Here is a 21,022-nt window from a genome sequence, read left to right on the forward strand (position 1 = left end):
TGCATTGTTAGTTTTCTTATATAGCCATTATTACCACCCCCCTTCCTCATACTTGACCTGGCTCTGTAATATAGCATATACTCTCATTTCTCAAGCCACTATTCCCACAAGGCCATCCTGCTACATTCCACTGTTGCAATTCTAGTTTCCCTGCCCTTTACACTTACTTGCTTAGAAAACAAGTTTCTCTAAATGCCTGCACCCCTCTGCATTCAAATATAATCCATCTCTTGCATGTAACTTTCTTCTTTCCTCAAATGTACTCTATGCATCCACCTATTCCAGAAATCTTTTCCTATGCATGCTCACTGTCATCTCATTTGTTATCACCACTCTTCTCTTCCGCTCCACATTATCATATCATGGCAACACTCACTGTCTTTCTTTGGACTCATTTCTGCTGCACTATCTCTAATCATCAACCTCAAATCTTGTGCTGTGCAATTCACATTTCCTCTCAGGTCATTAGTCGCAACTGTTACTATCATCTCCACATTTTCACCCCTCGTCACTGCCATTGCCACACTATCGTTCCACCAGCCAAGCATTCCTCTGGCACTCTGAATCATTGAATCTCTATGTGATGCTCCGAACAAGTCAATTTATTATTCTTCCCTCACTGTCATCACCAACTCTTACAGCTTCCAGTTAATCAATCTACCCCCCCCCCCACACACACACACATTAATGCAGCATTGTTGTATGGAGAACATTTCCTTTGTCTTCTACTTCTTGAACTAAAGAATCATTTCAAGAAGTAGTCATTGTATAATATAAGAATAACGAGAATGGTAAAAAGATTTATTTTTTTTTGGAAAATATAAATTTATTGCAATGATTTTTGTTGCTAGAATGAACCTTTATATTATGCATATTCTTTGTCCAGTCTGCAGCTACTTGCCAGCTGTCAAAATCTAGTCGCCATGGGTGAGTGAGTGATCATATTTGTTGAACCCTGATAATAATAATGTGTCATAAATTATATTAATAAATTAATGAATTTATTATTATTCTGGATCATAGTCATAAGACTCACTGTGGGATTCTATCATAACACTCCTTAATCTCATCTACCACCTTCTTGGAAAATGCATTCCATACTCCTACCATTCCTATCTGCCATTTCATGTAGACTCAGTGACCTGTCATAGCCAAATAACTTGGCTTCTTAAAATTCTGATGCTACTTAATGTAAGGCAGTTAATCTCATCTACCATGGCTGTAAATTGCTTATATTCCACTTGCTAGTTTGGCTGTTTTTTGGGATGAACAACCAGCCCTTCCACATCTGCACAAAGCCAGCCAACTTATCTTCAGTTGAAAAGTAACGATAAAGGTTATTACCAAAATAAAAAGCCAGAGGGCTTCAGTTTGGAAATGCAAAGTGGATATTAGATCTTCCCTCACTGTCATCACCAACTCTTACAACTTCCAATCTCTCTCTCTCTCTCTCTCTCTCTCTCTCTCTCTCTCTCTCTCACTCACTTCTTCCCTATGAAATTATTAAAACTGTAAGCAAACAGAGCTTAAACCATCTGCATGGACCACAGAGAGATTGCTGTGTGTAGGTAGGGTCAGTGTCAAGTAGAAAGTATAACTGATCTCTGAGTAAGATCAACATTTTTTGATCATATATTCACCTAATACACAAATAGAACACACCCTAGACATCCATAATAGAGAGGATTGGATTAGTTTCCTTAGTTTAAAGTGGCCAAGCACCTTACTCTCTTTACTTACCCTTTACTTCTTTTTGTTTAACCTATCTCATTACTAGCCACACTTCTTCCAATGTAAAAAAAAAAAAAAAAAAAAAGTTGTGCACCTCAAATCCTGCTTCTCAGATATGATCCTCAGAGACACTGACATCATGGTCAGTTTTGGTATAGCCCCGTATCCCTTAAAGTAACTCATTCGTATTCTATTTCCTAGACATGCCAATCTTATTTGCTTTTATGCCCTATGGCTATTTTACCTGGCAACTGAAAATCTACATGCAGATTGAAAGCATAGGAAGAAGTGTGGCTATTAATGAGATAGGTAAAGAGATAAAAAAAAAAAAAAAAAAAAAAAAAAAAAAAGTAAAGATGAGAGAGTAAAGTGATTGGCCACTTAAAAGTAAGGTAACCAATCCAATCCTCTCTATTATGAATGTGTAGGGCAGTGGCGTTAAACCTTTTTTTTACTGCCCGAGCTACTTTTCTATAAAAAGTTATTTGCCGATCTACTCTTATATAGATCACGTTCCCCCAACCTGATATCTGATTATCCACAAATAAACAACTGAAAAAAAAAATACACAACTGAAAACTTTATTTGTGTATTTAAAAATTTATTTATCACTTTTAATTATTTTAATACAACAAAAAAAAAAACAAATATATTGGAATAAAATATTTATTTCTCTATTTTGGAAAACCAAACTCAAGTTACAGGAAATGCTGGTTGATTAGGGAAAAAAAAAAAAAGTTAATGTCAAATTTGGCATTGTTTGGATCTCACAATATATTTTCATAGTCAAGTTGATATGAAAAAGTGGCCAATCGCAGACAGTCATCCAAATGATCATTTTTGTAATTTGGTTTCTTAGTTGATTTTTTATGACGGTCATATTTGAAAAAGCGGATTTTGACAAGTATGTTGATCCGAAACACGACAGAATTTTTCGCTCGGTATCAATATTGGGAATTTTTCATCTGCATACTTCCAAATGACTTCATTGTTTATTGATTTTAAATGTAAACTATTCTGAATGTTTATTATCTCAAGTTCTACTTGATTTAATAAACATTCAGCTTGGTTTATATCAAACAGCCCACTAATTTTATTTGAAATTTCTGTGATATTCAAGTTTTCTTGAAATGGATTATTGATAAAAAATACAATCATTTCAGTTTTATTAAAATCTTTAAATCTTGAATTTATTTCTTCCTCAACTAATTCTATTTCACGAATAAATTCTTTTAAATAATAGCGAAGCATTTCTTGATTTTGTTCAAAAAATTTTAATAAATATGGGAGATGTCTAAATTTTCAGTCATTTATATTTTTCTTTAATAAAAGTAAGTATTGTTGGAAAGTTTTTATTGAACTTAACATGTCAATTAAATTTTTATCTCTACTTTGTAACTTTAAATTTAAATTGCTTAATTTCGTACAGAAATCTACTAAAAATTATAAGTGTAACAACCATCTTTTATCACTCAATTGTGGATAAATATCTCCTTTTTCATCTAGAAAAGTTTTTTTATATTGTTAATTAATACAAAAAATTTTTCTAAAAATTGACTTCTGCTGAGCCAGCGAACATTATTGTACAACAGAAGTTCCCTATCATCATCTGCTTGTAATTTAAATAACTACCGTTGCAGAACTTTTCCTCGAACAGAATTTACAGTTTTAAATGTGATATCCAAAACATCTTTTGTGTTTAATCTTTTATTACACAGTACTTGTTGGTGAATAATACAGTAGTACGTTTAAAAAATCTGGATATTTGTCATCGTTTTTACATAATGAAATGAATCCTGATTTATTACCTATCGTTGCAGGATTTATTACCTATCATTGCAGGAGCACCATCAGTAGCAATAGACACAAGTTTAAAAAGCGGAAGTTTGTGTTGTTTCACAAATTCATCAAATGCCAAAAAAATGTCTTTTTCCCCTAGTCCTTCCCAATAATGATATAATTTTCAAAAGTTATTCTTTACTTGAATATTCTTGAAATACCAAGATTAATGGTATTTATGCGAATAAATACCATTAACTGAGCAATATTAGTGAAGTCGTTTGATTCATCAAATTGTAATGAAAACACAACACACTGGTGAATGTCTGACATTAACCTGGCCTGGAAACTTTTCTCCGGCAACTGGAACTCTTCCTTTCATCAATTTGAAACCTTGTCTGCGGCCTAGAAGTAGTCTCTCTCAAGCAATGTGGATCCAGGCAGTCTCTCTGACAGAGACTCTGGACTGGGCGGCCTCCTCTCTGACAGCAATTCTGGAACCAGGACCCCCTTCTGCTTGCTTCAGTCCCTTTTTAATTAGGCCTCCTCTGAGACCTCGCATGAAATTTGGCAACTCGTAAAGAATCGGTATGAGTCTTTCATCTTAAGTTTCAAGTTCTGCACGCCTTTTGTTCTCCTCCGCTTTCTTTTGATTGTAAGTTGCCGGCCGGAAAGTTGTTTGAGCTCTTTCTGACTGACTTCGGAGATGTTTACACTTAAACCCTGCAAGCCTTTCTCATACAAGTTTCAGTAACAATCTTTCTAATGCTGCCATGTACAGCTTGGGCGACAAAAACATTGCCTTTGTTTTTAACACTATAACATATTCTTATTAAAGCAGTATATACAGTTAGCTTCAAAAGTTATTTACAAAAACATCTAATACAAACTATACCGAGACAAACAAAGTTTATTTTTTTACAATATTCATGGGACTTAACTAAGTAAAAAATCGTTGTAATGTGCTTTGGAATATTTAAGCTACAATCAAGTTTTTACGCTTATAATCGTATTCACTCAGCTCGCTGTTTATAAATAAAATATTATGTTTTCAGTTTTAAATAAATTTGTAAGTAAGGAGGAATACACAAGATCGATCGCAATCGACGTGTTGAACACCCCTGGTGTAGTATGTGTTCTATTTGCGTATTAGGTGAATATATGATCAAAAAATGTATCTTACTCGGAGATCAATTATACCTCCTACTTGAAACTGACCCTACCCACAGTCAGCAATCTTTGTGGTCCAAGCAGATTGTTTTAGCTCTGTTTGCTTACAGCTTTAATAATACCATGCTGCTGGATGGTGGTGGTTTGATCAGTGGTGGATATATTTACCAGTATGGGGTGGATTTCTGTAGACTAAAAAGGATAAAGATCCATTTGGTAGCCAGGTAACTAGTATGTTAAGGAAGGGCAAATAGTTATTGTTTTTGATTTTAGTTGTGAAACAGATCCTTAGGCATTGACTGTTGAGGTGTGGTAAAAACATTTCTGACATATTACTGAAGCATAGCCAAATGAAAAACACGTTAACACAGTGTAGCCATATTGTGAATTTGACAGGGATACTGTTTAGGTGCATTTTATAGAAAAATTGCTTCAGTGGTGATAGTAATCAGGTACTAGAGGCAATACACTTCAGTCTGTACTTATATTGTAATACTGAGGTAGCATGTAAATGGAGGATCAGTAATAACTTAAGCAAAAGAAATAGGTGCTGAAGGTGTTTATGATTAGTAGGAACTAACAGGACTATTTTCATCATAACCTGTGATCTAATTGGTGCATCTTTGGCAGTCACGAGTTCAAAGTTGTTGAAAGTGGGTATTTTTGTGTTCTTGTTCTTTGAAGCTGGTTGCAACACTAAGAATTTTACAAATTCTCACCTGGATTTAATCTGCATCAAATGAATGGAAACCAGCATAGCTAAATGTTTTGTCATGGATGGTCTGCTATGACTATAAATTGCATTCTTCTGATAGGATTAATTGCCCTATCATAAGCAGTAACAGATTTATAAGAAACTAAGTTACTTGGCCATAGCAGGCCATTGATCCTAACATGAAATGAGATGGGAGTTTGGTGATTTGATGTTCATTTTTAATGCAACTCTGTTCACAATACTGTCTCTTATCCTTTAAAGTCTATCTCTCCTAGAGGTCTTGTTTTAATATTAGTATTATTTTTTTTCTTTTTTTTTTAGATTATCATAACACAACATGCAAAACATTTAAACTTGTTTTTTAATCAGTACTTTGCTTGCAGTAACTAGGGCAGTTTCAAGTATTATGATAATGAAGGCAAATGAAGCAAAATCTAATAAGAACATGAAATTTCAAGCAAATATTCGGGTATTTTGATCTCATTTTCTGAATGTATCCACAGGTGGTCAGATTGTGTTGATTAATTTATACAGAGGATGACCATCTACCAGATATATGGCAGTTTGTTGCATCCAAATTTGTTTTGAATTAGGGGTATTTTGTAGAGCATAAGTTGATTCCAGACTAATCATTCATTTAAACTAGTCTGTGGAATAACAGATTTTCTCCATTTAACCCCATGTAGGGTGTGGCTGTGACCTGCCAGTGCATATTGCCCATATTGATTCTTAATTATGTAATTTGGCCTTTTTTTCCCATTTAGTTGCAGGTCTACCAGGCTATTCATAATAAGGGAGTTTATGTTGGCAATTTAATCTCTACACTCTGCTGATAATGGGTGAATTTCATCCTTAAGAGAGCAGAGAAGATTAGTCAGTTTAAATATTGGTTTATAAGTGGTGTACCTGGAGTTTTTATTTTATATAATTTTTCCCACTACAGAAACTACACCATTGTAAGGAACTACTATTGTTTTGAAGTGATATTATTGCTGTATTGGTGTGCATGTTATTAAGTGGGAAGTAATCCTGTTTAATTTTGTTTTTAATGATTATATCTTAAGTAGTTTTATGAACAATGAATATATTCTAATTCCTTTTTTCAAGTATATCACTTGAGTAAATGGCTCCAGCTCCGTGTACTAGCATTTTTGTTACACCTTACATTTGTGCATGATGGCAGTTGAGAGTTTTGTCACTTGGTTAAAATATAAATTAAAGATGCCAATAAATTATATTATTATTATTATTATTATTATTTAGGCCTCTATGGAGTCAAAAGACTCGTCGAGGGAGGTCCCTCCTAGGAAACACAGTCTATCATACCACTCCTTAAATGCATTGACCGTTCTCACTATCACCACTCCATCAGGCAGTGCATTCCATGGTTCAACAACCCTCCATACAAAGAAACCATTCCTCACCCTCTTTCTCACAGTTTCCTTTCGTAACTTCCAGGGATGGCCTCTTCTCATCACTCCTTCCCGCTGTTCAACCAAGCGAAAGAACTTCCAGTGTCAACCCTCTAACCGCCTCTCAACAGTTTAAAAGTCTCAGTCATATCACCTCTCCTTCTATCCACCAAACTCTGCAGTCTACATTCCCTCAATCGATCCTCATAACTAACATTGTACAGTCCCGACACCATCTTTGTTATCTGCCTTTGTAATCTTTCCACAGTTAATTTATTCCCTTCAAATCCTGGAGACCAGATCTGAGAAAAATAGTCTTAAGTGTGGTCTGATCAGTCTTATACAACAGAATGATAACCATTTTATCTCTGCAGGTCAGTGTCCTTCTCATTATTGCAGCAATCCTCTGCATTACCTTCACTACTTTGCACTATGTCCCCTAAATTTCAGGTTTCTATCAACCATCAACCCTAGATCTCTTGTCTCTCCTACTTCCTCCAGTTTAACTACTCCCATAGAGTATACAGCGTCCCATCGATGTTTCCCAAACCTCAAGACCTTACATTTTGCTGCATTAAACTGACACCCCCATTCATTTGCCCATCTATCTAGCTTATTCAAATCCTCTTGCAGGGCTACCACATCTGCACTATTACTAATAATCCTCCCAGCTTCGCATCATCTGCAAACAACTGAATACCCCCCCCCCCCTTTGCAATCCACAGACAATGTCATTGATATAAAGGTGAAACAATATAGGTCCCAGTACTGAGCCCTGTGGAACCCCACTTGTAACGTTCTGCCTCTTTGATATTGCTCCACCATACACAATTCTCTGATACCTATCGGACAGCCAATCCTGAATCCAGTTGACCAATCTGACATGACCAATGTGCTGCAACTTGAATATCAGCTTATTATGTGGCACCCTGACAAATGCCTTTGCTAAGTAAGTCTAGGAAAATGGCAGTATATGCCTTTCTCTCATCTAATGCGCTTGTAACTTAATCATAAAAGGCTAGCATATTGCTAAATCAAGAGCGCCCCTTCACAAATCCATGTTGACTCTCACTGATAACATTACCCTCATCTGCCCAATGCAATTCAAATATGGTCCCTCACTACTTTCTCCAAGATCTTACTAACTACTGATGACACACAAACTGGCCTATAATTAGACACTTCCATTCTGCTACCACCCTTATGCAATGGCACTATCTTACCTTCCTTCCATTCGATGGGCACCTTTCCCGCAGCCAGACTTTCACTGAAAAGCCAGGTCAAGGACACTGTCAGTTCCTTAGCACATTCTCTCAAAACTCGTGGTGAAATACCATCCAGTCCCACAGCTTTACTAACATCCAGAGTACTCAGTATGTGGAACACAATCTCCTCCTGCACCTCTAAACCTCGAACCTGCCCTGTCCCTCTAGTATTCAAATTGACTTCTCCAGGATGAAATACTCCAATAAAGTGTTCATTGAACAATTCCACTATGTCCTCTGCATCAGTCACTCTATTCCCATTTTTATCCCACAATGTCATTCTTCCACAGTCATTTCTCCTCCTACTAGCCACATATTTATATTCTTCATTCATCTTCTCTTCACTTGTCTCCTTATATCTCTTCCATAGCCTCTTGTAGTAATAATCTGCATGTAGCTCCTGTTTAATATTGTTTGTATACTGTATTCCACTTTACTCCAAATCGTGTCCTCTTCTTCACTCGTGGAATACAGCTTACCATTGCTGCTAACAAATATTCCTTCACAATTTCCCAAGCACTAATGATATCCCGGCCTTCCAATTCCTCCCTCCACGAAACTTCCCAAAGTTGATGTCTTAGACTATTATAATCACCTACCTTATAATTCCACATACGTTCCCGTCTCTTTGATACTCCTACATGTCTATTCATTTTCCAAGTCAAAACCATATGGTCACTCTCTCCAAGTTGTGGGAGTGATGTCATCTCAGTTATTATCAGCTCTTCTGATGCTATAACCAAATCCAAAACTCTTTGAACCTCTTGTTCCCTCTGTTACCTGTTGCCTAAGACATTTGTCCCTCAAGAATTCTAGAAATTCCATTCCCCTATTGCTACATGCATCTTCCTTTCCCCAATCTATACTGCTGTAGTTAAAATCTCCCATCACAATTGTTCTTCTTGCACTTGCCACGCTCAGTTGTCTCAACATCTTCTGGTCCCCACCCTGTGTGCTCCTTGGTCTGCAGCAATGCCCCACTAAATATCCTGTCTTGCCCACCTCCACCTCACACCATATGCTTTCAAAATCATTAGTGTCCCTGCTTTCCAAAGCCTCCACTCTTAGACGACATAGGTCATCACTTATCATAAGCAGTACTCCACCATCACGCTTTACCTTCCTATCCAGCCGAAAAATGCTGTACCCAGCAACTTCTATTCCTGTTATTATATCCTCTTCTGTCAACCACGTCTCCGTGAGGGCCAGGCTGATGCTATCAGTGCCAGCAATCCTCTCCCTTATTCCAAATACTCCTGTCATTGGTATAAAGCATGAAAATGCCATTGTTTCTATACCCAGCATTATCCTCTCTAGAAGAAAATTACTGTTGCCCTTCCCATCATCATATTATGTTGAATGTGGCTTTAGTGCTGTAAATGATATTCTACAAATTATATTCTTCGTTTAATCCTTTATCCAAGTATAAGGAAAGTTTGAAAAGCACATCCTTTAGAGTGTGTGTAATGAACACCACTACCCAGACTGGTTTTGACCTTTATTGAGATCTCGTCAGTGGGAGCCAAACCCAGAAGGGATATTAAGGTTGAAGTAATACAGAAGTCACATACGTTAGTATTATTACTCTAAGATCCCATGGAGTCAAGAGGTCCTTCTGTCATTCACATAGCTCATCATACCATGCCTTAAACACTCAAATTCTCTGCAGACACCACCTCTCGCATGCAAGGGCATTCATTCACAACTCTGCATGCAAAAAATCTGCTTTTCACACCCTCCTTATACAGCTTCCAGGGATGATCTCTGGTTCTCCCCTAATCTTCCACCATTTTCTGTAAAATATCTTCAACATTGATCCGATAACAACGCCTTTCTAACTTATAGGTCTCTATCATATCACCAATATTATTATTATTATTACGGGCAACTCCAACGAGTTGATAGACTCATCAAGGGAGGCCCTAACATCATGTCAAGAACAACTATTCGACATTCACACAGTATCTATCATACCTCGCCTTAAACTCATTCACAGTCATGGCACCCACAACAGACTCTGGCAGCTTATTCCACTCATTCACCACTCTCCAAGTAAAAAACCTAGCTCTAACACCCTTGCTAACCACACTCTGGCCCAGCTTCCATGCATGGCCCCTAGTCCCCTCACCACCAGTCCTATTCTCAAAAATATCTTCTGAATTAATCTTATAGAAACCCTTCGGTAATTTGAATGTCTCAATCATATCACCCCTTTTCTGCCTATCAACCAATTTCTGCAACCCACAAATCTTCAATGTGTTCTCATAAGGTTCATTCCATAGACCTGCTATCATCTTGGTCACTCGTCTTTGGATCCTCTCCACCTCCTCCCCATCAAGAAGAAATCCTGGTGCCCATATCTATGCACAGAAGTCTAGATAGGGTCTTATCAAGGCTCAAAACCGAGGAACAATAACCTTTTTGTCTCTGCTTGTTAAAGTATTTTTCAGCAACCAAGTGATTTGATGAGCTGATTTAGCCACTTTTGCGATGTGTCCCCTAAACGTCAATTCCCTATCTACCAACCCTCCCAAATCCCTGGCCTCGTCAATCTCCTAGAGTACGGTTCCACCAATGTGATATACTGCTGCTAATCTTTCACTGCAAAATGCATAACTTTACACTTTGCCACATTAAATTGACATCCAATCTCCTTAGCCCAGTCCTCCAAATCATCCTACAAAATTTTGACATCCTGTGCACTCACTATTGCTCTACCCAACTTTGCATCATCAGCAAACAAATGAACACTTCCTCTCAGATCTTTTCCTATATCGTTAATGAACAAATTGAACAGTAGTGGTCCAAGAAGAACCCTGCGGCACACAACTAGTCACAGGCAGTCTTTTGGACTCTACTCCTGAATAAACCACTCTCTGATATCTCTCCATCAACCATCCTCCTATCCATCTCACCAACCCTATATCCATCCCCATATGCTGCAGTTTACGGATTAGAATTGCATGTGGTATCCTGTCAAAGGCCTTAGCGAGGTCCAGTAGAATCACTGTAAACCCATTACCCTTATCCAGTTCAGCCGTCACTGTGTTATAAAACGTGAACAGGTTACTGAGGCATGATTTACCCTTCACAAAACAATGCTGTCCCCCATACAATATCCCATTTTCATCTATTCAATCCTGTATTTTCCTCTTGACTATTTTCTCCAAGACCTTGACAAAGATTCCTTTATGCTGATTGGTCGGTAATTTACAACAGCAGTCTTGGAATCTCCTTTATGCACTGGAACTATTTTGCCTCTTTCCACCCCCCCCCCCCCTCAGGACTAACCCGAGACTCAAATTAAACAAAATGGTCAAGGGCACTGACAATTCTTTAGCTGCTTCACGTACGACACGAGCTAGTATACCATCCAATCCCACAGATGTATTGACATTGAAGTTTTGTAATAGACTATTCACCTCCACTTCATTCACGACAGTTTCCATATAAGCTACTGGTTCATTCATTCTTGCAATGTCACCACCTGGATGATATACGCTTGATGAACAAATTGAACAGTAGTGGTTCAAGACCACAACCCTGTGGCACACCACTAGTCACAGGCCGTCTTTTGGATTCTACTCCTGAATAAACCACTATATATAAGTAGTGAATTTATTTCCCATATATAAGTAGTGAAAAGGTGTATCACTTAGGCAATTGATATAAAGTCATTCGCCTCTATATGCGACCCAGTCATGAAGATACATCATGCATAATCATTTTAGCACTTGAACAAAGGATGAGTAAGGACTACACGGAGTACTGCGATAATAATAATTTCTTGTCATTAATATATAGTGCATGATGGTAGTGTAAGTTAATATTCATATTTTCATCCTTGAAAATGTTTGAATTACTGTAGTCAAAATATTGGATAAAAAATATTTATTCTTTATACCTGTTATGTTGTGATAAGCTATAAAAATGTATCATACTAATTATGCATAACCAAGACTTAAGTTTAAATAAGCAGATATTCTTGCAGGCTATCCTTATTACCAGATTAGCAAGTTCTTGATTCATGATCCTTGTCTCCTTATATTCATTACCCAAATGTCATAGTGTGTATTTTTGACTAGAAATCTTTCACTTTTAGTAACTCTCCACCTTAAACATTGAATGCAGTTTAAGCAATTTAGTTCTGCAAAGGATATAAACATAATTTATATTGTTTAACATTTTTCCTGAGGAAGAAGAAAAAAAAAACATTTTTTATTAAAATGTGAAAACAAGCCTCATAGTGACTACTCATAATGAGGAAGATTCATAAAAAGTATACTTATTTCAGTTCCTAAATCTATAGCTGTTCAAAGCAGGTCACAAAAATTTCAATATTTCTTGTCACAGCAAAACTAGAATTAATTTTTTTTTTTTTTTTCCCCATGCAGTACTAGAACAGGATTATCAAACTGAACATGGGCTAACACCGAAGGAAATGATGCTGAGGGCAGAACGGCGATGGAAAATGGCTGATCAAAATAGTGATGGTGCTCTTTCCAAAGAAGAGTTTAGAGAATATTTATATCCTGAAGAATCAACCCATTTAAATGAAATTTTAGTTGAAGAGGCTATAGAAGATATGGATAAGGATAAAAATGGAGATGTTTCATTAGAAGAATACATGGAGCATATAAAATCCCTAGCAGGAGAAGAAAAAAATGATCCAAATTGGGCCCCATCTCAGCAAACTCACTTTACAAATTATTTAGACAAAAATAAAGATGGAAGCTTAAATAATGAAGAAATTAAGAACTGGGTTATTCCTCCATATGATCGCAATGAAGCGGAAGCATGGAGAATGATGTCATTAGTTGATAAGAATCAAGATAGTAAATTAACAAAATCTGATATTGTCAACAATTATGAACTTTTTATTACTTTACTTCCTCCTCATTACTGGGAACCTGAAGATAGCTCTACTTCTTTTCCACATGATGAATTTTGAATCAATGAATAAGAAGATATACTTGTATGAAACTGAGTTTTTATTTTTTTTATAAAATTTTATATTTTTATAAGTATTTTTGATTTTTGTTGAATCTACTTAATATTATAAATGTTCCTATTGAACAAGTTTTGTCCATCTCTGAATGCTCATTATATATTTTTGAATAAAATTTGTTGAGATTAAAAATAAACTAGCAATGAATTAGTCTTTTGAAGAAGTGAAAAAAATGTTGAGTTTACAAAGAGCTCATTTAAATAACTATATATCTAAAGCAGGAAACCAGTCATATTTAGAAAGATGTTTTCAGAACACAACTTGTACGATAAACGAAGATGACAACTATGTGATACAACAAAATGGCCTTTTTTAAACCTTTCTTAAATAAATTCCATATTTATAATATAAAATACATATAATGTACAGTTTCTTTGTGTGATTCAGAAACATTCTAATGTAATATGCAAAATGTGCAATTGATATAACAGAATAAATCATGTATTACTACTAATAATTTACAATTATAGCTCAGTTACAGAAGGAAATAATGGTTAAATGTTGCAGTTTATTATTATTGTATTATTATTATTATTACATGACACCTCCAAGGAGTCCAAAGACTCATCGTCAGAGGGCACTATACTCCATTACACACAATTATTATTATTACATCACACCTCCAGGGAGTCCAAAGATGCTCTCCATCGAGGGAGAGCATCAACTCTACAACTTTTCATCTCATTGCTCCACCAACATTCATCATCCAACGCCATCTACCACCGACTACCACCACTAGTGCTTTCACAGACAATCGCAAACATCCATGGCTAGATTTGAACCCCCAGCCTTTTGGCTGGAGAGTGGATACGCTAACCACTCAGCCAACCAAGCCGATATCAACACACAGTGCAATCTGCCACCGATAACTTTTGTCTGTAAATTGCATGTTCTCAGGTCTGATTTGCATGTATGTGGGATAAAAAGCTTGAATTTCTATTAAAAAAAAAAAAAAAAACTGCTACCTGCGTATGAGATTGCTAACCACCTTCAACTGAAAAAGCCCATATAAAGATTTTTGTCATGACAAGAATCAAACTTAGGTCTTTTCAAATCAAAGGACATGGGATTGTTCTTCCAGCTGGGTTATGGAGGTGTTTATTCTCTATGAACTCATTATATAATATAAAGGTATTCCTTGCTTAACGTGCCAAAATTAATTGCGACAATCCCTTGATATACGTGCCAAGAGTTTTAATTAACGCACCCTTAAATGTACCAAAATTCCACCAAATATGACATCATTGCTACAACCCATGGACATAGACGTCATTGCAACTTTCAAAGCCTGTTTTCTTAAAAAGCCATTCTCAAAGACAGTAGAAACAACAATGGGAGAAAACATGTCCAAGAATTTGGGAAAATTTTAACATGAAACACGTAGTTGAAAACATTCATGACTCATGGGAGCAAGTGTCTTCTAGTTGCATGAGAGCTGTTTGGAATAACCTTCTGCCAGAATGCGCTAATGACTTATTGTTTCAAAATTCAGATATAAATTGTTCTATGCCGAGGCGAATAAACAGGGATGAAACGGTATTGGAATTGTGTGGCAGAATGAAGGGCAAAGTACTGGAAGTGGGTAGGAGAAATGAAAGGATCATGCAAATGAAACATATTGGAGAAGAGCAAGTGGTCATCTTATGTACATATGTCTCACATTGGCTCAGCAGAGGAGAAAGTTCTGGAACGTGTTAGATGAAGAAATGAGAGAATTGGAAGAAAATGAGGTGGTGATTGTCGGAGGAGACTTCGACACATAGGAAGACAGAATAGGGACTGTGAAAGGGGTGCATGATGGACATGGAGAGCGAACTACAAAGCAGGAAGGAGAGAGGATTGTGGACTTCGGTAGCATTTGATCTGGCAATTGTGAACTTGTTTTTCTGTAAGAGGGAAGAACATTTGATAACATTTAGAAGTGGTGACAACAGTTCACAAATTGACTACATCTTGACTAGAAGAAAACAACATCTTAAGGAATTAACAAATTGTACGGTAATCCCAACAGATCAAGTGGTGCAGCAACACTGCTGTTGTGTGCAGACTTTAAAATAAGGTTGAAAATAATGTTTTAACCTTTGGAAATCATGGGATTAAGACAATTCCGTGGTTTCGCTTAAAAGAAGAGTGTGAGGGACCTTTTTGAGGAGAGGGTGTTAGAAGATTTTGGATGGACTAGAAAGTGTACAAGATTGGTGGAGACACAATTCTGAGCTGTGCAGTTGAGGTGCTTGGTGAAAGATTAGAGAGCAGAAGAAGGATTGGTGGTGGAATAATAATGTGCAAGGAATAATAAAGCTGTGAAGGCTAAGAAGGAAGCAAAGAACTGGAACGAGTCAAGAGCAAAGGAGTATGGAGAGAAAGTGGGATGAAGAAAGTGAGAAGCCAAGAGAATTATTGCAAAGGCAATGGCATATCAAGATATTTATGATCAATTAGAAATAAATATCTTGATATGCCATTGCCTTTGCAATAATTCTCTTGGCAAAATGTAGAAATAAGGCATCAAAGGACATCTTTGATGTGATGCAGATCAAAAACTCCGAAGGAAGAGTATTAAGGAGGGATATAGATGTAAGAAACAGATGAAGAATATACTTTGAAGAAAAAGGTGAGGACTCTCAGAGAAGAAGGGAAGCCTTATGAGGGGATAGTACAGGACATCAGTAGAGTGGAAATTGAGGAGGCTGTAAAGAGGATGAAGAATGGAAAATCGGTGGGCTCTGACGAGGTTCCAGTGGAGGCAAGGCACTGGGGGAAGGGGACATTGACCTGCTGTGGGATCTGATCATAAAATATTTCCAACAGAAAAAAAATGTCTAAAGTGTAATAGGGAAAGTACTGTTCTCCCTATTTACAAAGGTAAGGAGGATGCACAAGACTGCAAAAACTACAGAGGAATAAAGTTGATGTCCCACACAATGAAAATTTGTATTCATGGCTGTCAATTGACGACGGATGCTATCTTTGGGTTACAGCAGATGATGGAAAAGTTTCGAGAGAAACAACTGGAGCCACATCTGATGCTTATTGATCTGGAGAAAGCATATGATAGGGTGCCAAGGCAAGAGGTCCGAGGGAGAAAAAAGTACTGGAAAAATGTCAGGTTGGTGCAGGAGATATACAGAAATGTGAAGATGAGTTTGGATCTGTGTGGGAGAGACAAAGCTTTTAAGTGACAGTTGGTTTGCATCAAGGGTCAGCAGTAAGTCCATTCCTGTTTAATATTGTGATGGAAGAGGTGAAAGAAGACACTCCTTGGATAATGTGTGTGGATGACATTGAGCTGTGTGCAGAATCAAGAGAAGTGGCAGGTAAACTGGAAAGATGGAGTAGAGTACTGGAAAAGAGAGGTATGAGGCCGAGTTGAAGTAAGACAGAGTACATGTGTTGCAAAATGTATGGCAGCCAAGAGACAGAGCTGGAAGGGAATGTCATCAAGAAGGTTAGTGACTTTAGGTACTTAGGTTTAACAGTGAAAGAGGCTGAGAAGGAAGTTGGATGCAGTATACAAGCTGGATGGAGGAACTGGAGAGAGAGAGAGAGAGATGGTGGAGTGCTATGTGATAAGACGGTGCCGGTTATTCTGAAGGGGAAAAAATCTACAGTACTGGTGAAGACCAGCTATGATGTATGCTATGGAAACTGTGGCCCTGAGTAAAAATAACATCAGCAGGAAGAAGGTAGCAGAGATGAGAATGCTTAGGTGGATGTGTGGTGTGACCAGAAAGGATAGTCTGAGAAATGTCTCTGTGAGGGAAACCATGAAAGTCACGAATTTAAGAGCAAAGATACAGGAGGCAAAGTTAGATGGTTTGGTCATGTGACGAGGAGGGAGGATGAGTATGTTGGGACAAAAGTTCATGCAGATGGATGTGCAAGTGAGGAGGAAGTGGGGAGTTGGTGGAGGAGGACCTGAGGATGAAGAACAGGAGGATGTGGAGTAGACTCATTAGAAACAATGACTCTAAAGTGGGATAAGCTGCACAAGAAGATAATATGAAGTACAAGGATGATGATCTGTACATAATATCAGTTAGGATAATGTGGTCTGGATACTAATTGTTGTAAGAGGGTTGTGCATAGTGCAGCATAATAATCCTGCTGTTTTGGATGCTAAATTAAGCTTTTGTGAAGAGTGGGATTATTGTTTACTGTTTGGGTGTAATATGTGCATATGGTGTTTCTCTTCATTCTGTCATAGATAATTGATGTTTAGTCTTTCAATTCTATGGATATACTAATTGTGGTAATACCACTGCTACAGTTTTAGTGTGGAATATTGGTGAGCAGATTACTGTCTGATCAAATATCCAAGACCCTAGTCTGGCAATGTGCCAAGAAGAGGCAATTCATGCTGAAGGGGGAGAAAGAAATAAAGGATCTATGAATTGGTCTCTAACACACGAAATCACATGCTTTATACGTAAAATTTTCCAACTGTTATACAACCAAAATATTTACCACTTTTAAAACTACAATGTTCATAAAAGAAAACTTAATTTTCTGACTTGTAATAATAAACAACTCACCCCACAAGACAGATTGATTACCCTATTATCTGGGCAGTCCACTCCATTTGTTCGCCACTCTACAGTAAATATGATATGCTCTCTCACGTCTTCATATCTATTATTGTAACATCTTGTAATATTGAGTAATAGTAGGCTGCAATATGTGTCTGTCTACTGTAACCATTGTTGAAGTAGTTGAATATGTTTATATAGCATCAGGTTACTAAAACTTTGATATAAAAGTTTATGCGAGGCTATTAAAAAAGTTGGTGAGTGTTTCATGTGTATTAGATCTCTGAAGCATCTTGGAAATTATTCTTGTGTGCAGAGTTTCTGATTTGGATAGGTGACTGTTTGCAGTGTGTGTAAACTGTTATGACATATCTTTTACATAGAACAATTTAGGCAAGTCCAGGAGAGAAAAATAAGCATATTGCAAGTGGCTAGAGACAAAATCCAGCTTCATTCTCATCATACACTAAACATACCATTCAAGGTGACAGTTGTAATCACCCTATTCAAAAATTGACAAGATCTTGTGCAGATTGAGTGAGTGGTAGAATCTTACTGGTTGCCACTGATAAGGTGGAAGTGAGTTCTTCAGAGTAATGAAGTCCAACTTGTTGATGGCTTCCCATTACATTTCTTTAATTTTTTGAATGAGCTGAAATATGGGCATTCTTCCATGTTGCATTTTATATCTATAAGCTTAATACAGTTAAGATGTACAGATGATATAATACATCTCCTGTCCAAAGGACGTTTACAGTGAGTGTCCTTTGGACAGGAGCATATATTAAGTACAACTTTGGGCACAATCAGGACCAGAAGCCTCTTTGCTGTCGAGGATGTTAAAGATTCTTTATGTGGGACCATAAGCACAATTAAGTTTCATTATTCATTTTCCCATTTTTGAAGTTTGCCCACATAACTACTTGAAACTGCCTTTCAATCAAGAAGTTTATTTTCATGTTTTACGTTGAGTACTATTTCTAATTCTTCCTTTCCTTGATCATTATTGCCCAAATATAACATTTATCATTAAGATCTTGGAAGTTTTGGTCTTTGTTTTACATATGTCAATTACGTCCATGTATTTTTCCAGTTCTTCTGTTGGATTTGTTCTTCGTCTAGAAGTTGAGCTTGAGTCTGTTCTCTTAGCACTTCATTGTTCGTCCTGGTTCCCTGATGAAAACAAAGCACCCCAATGGAGGTGCCTCTGAAAACACAACCAACTCTGGCAGTCCACTCCATTCGTTCACCACTCTACAAGCAAAAAATTCTGTTCCTCACACCGTTGCTAAGCACACTCTTACCAGCTTCCAGGGATGACCTCTTTTACATTCCCCCTTTTATTGCCTATCAACCAACTTTTACAATTCACAAACCCTCAATCTATCTTCATGGGGAGCATTCCACAGACCATTCACCATCTTGATTGCGCACCTGTGGATCTTCTCCATCACTTCCTCATCCCCCAAGAAACTTAAGTGACCTGATCTGAGTACATAATCCAGCTATATCATATCAAAGCTTTATATAGAGGAATGATATCTCTGCTTGTTATTGTGTTGTTCTTCATTAACCAGGTAATCCTGTGAGCTACCCTGGTTATTTTAGCAAACTGGCCTCTAAATTCAACCTTTCCCCAAATCTCTGGTTTCATTAGCTTCCTGAAAGTGCAGTCTCCTCAATGTGGTACAGTTTGTAATCTTTTTATTCCAAAATGTATAACTTTTCCCTATTAAACTGACATCCATTATGTTTTGACCATACTGTCAGCCTATTGAAATAGTCCTGCAAGCTCTCTACATCTATTACCCTACCTAACTTTGCATTGGCAGACCAACTGATTATTGCCGTTCAAAATATTTTCTATATCTTTTATGTACAAATTAAACAGCAATGGTACAAGCACAGAGACTTGCAGCACCACTAGTCACCTGTTTTCTCCTGAATTCTGGTTTTCCGTATACTTGGTAATCTATTCATCGGCCATCATTTTATCCATATCACCAATTTCATATCCATATCCAGTTAATACAGTAGATAGCATTGTATTAATTTCAATTTGGCAAAACCCTCTGCTGAAAGAGAATGACTAATTCCATTATTCTTCTGTTAATTGCTACTGAAATTCTTAAAGCAGTTTTGCATATGTTCAAACATTGTAATTGAATTGCATATGGTAAATTATAAATCCAGAGTGTAACGGGTACAGTATTTTAAGGGAGGAAAGGAGAGGAAGCGTGCTGCTAATGATATCCAATGACTTGAATCCAGTTAGAGTTGAGACCTTTGATTTTGTTCTTCTACTAACAGTATTTTGTGCGGTAATGAGTTTTGAAGCCATCTGGTGTGAGGTGGAATCCACAAGATCAATTACATAGTGGGGTATTGTTACAGACTTGGTGGATCAGTTGCTAGTGACGAAGAAATGCATCGCCAAATAGAAAAGATACAAATTAATTATCCAAATATTGATTGGGAAGCAGTAGAATCCCATGAGAATGAAAATACGTTTATTGAGCTGTTGCAGGACAACTTCCTCAGTTAAAGAATGTTAAATTTAATTATAGTGTTAGAGGATGTTTTAGTTAAAGACCTAACTATTCTGCCTCCAGTTGGTGACAGTGATCATGCGGTATTCACTTGGGAATTGACTAAATTTATGAATGTTCTATTCAGAAAAGGTTACATGCTGAACTACAAAGCAGGAAACTATGACCAACTGAGGAGTATACCGAGTTCAGTGAAATGGGATCGGTTGCTGGATGGTGTATATCGACAGTGCATGGGAAGCAATTATTAATTGCTTAAATACTTAAATGATGCAATATCAAAATGTATCCTGAGAGTTCGAAGATTAAATAGGTAGGAGTCAAATAGATTGTGTAATCATATAAAGCAAGAGATTTGCAAGAAAATGATGTGGAAGGAATACCATGTGCATATGGATGATGTCCATTATGAAGGTTATAAGCAGCAGGCTAGAATACTCAGAACTGTTGTACAGAAAGCAAAGTCTCAGAGTATGAAAAGAAACTGGCTCTGTGTGCTAAAGACAACCCAAAAGAATTCTATCGATATGCTGCAAGTAGAAGCAAGAATGAACATGAAAAAATAACTCATCTAAATGCAGATGGCATGAGGGTTACAGATGCAGAAGCGGTTGTTCAGCTAATGGGTGCCCATTTTGTTAAAAGCTATCAACCTGGTGTACACGATGCCACTGAGCTCGCTGCTACGTATTCACTGGATGAAGAAACTCGGTGCATGAGGACGAGTATCAGCTATTGCACAATCTACATAAGAATTCAGCAATAGGGACTGATGAAATATCAACACTAGTGCTAAAAGTGTTCAGCTGAACTGGCTATTCCTTTCACCAGGCTGTTTAATTTAATATGAGTATCAAAACAGGG

At 37.1% G+C, this 21,022-nt stretch overlaps 1 protein-coding gene across 2 annotated transcripts in view; it reads left to right on the top strand.

Moving 5' to 3' along the window:
• Positions 1–13,537, top strand: part of LOC150102842 (calumenin-like) — a 58,509-nt gene extending 44,972 nt beyond the window's left edge. For both annotated transcript variants that reach the window (XM_090398243.1, XM_090398244.1), the window contains exon 3: positions 12,467–13,537. In XM_090398243.1, coding sequence (XP_090254369.1) covers positions 12,467–13,023 — 557 coding nt within the window. In that variant the 3' untranslated portion in view covers positions 13,024–13,537. The remainder of the gene's footprint in view (positions 1–12,466) is intronic.
• The last annotated feature ends 7,485 nt before the right edge of the window (positions 13,538–21,022 follow it).

Source organism: Typopeltis vanoorti, chromosome 9 (genome assembly GCF_054136105.1).
Source record: "Typopeltis vanoorti isolate ZY-2024b chromosome 9, IOZ_Tvanoo_1.0, whole genome shotgun sequence".
NCBI classification, from domain to species: Eukaryota; Metazoa; Arthropoda; class Arachnida; order Uropygi; family Thelyphonidae; genus Typopeltis; species Typopeltis vanoorti.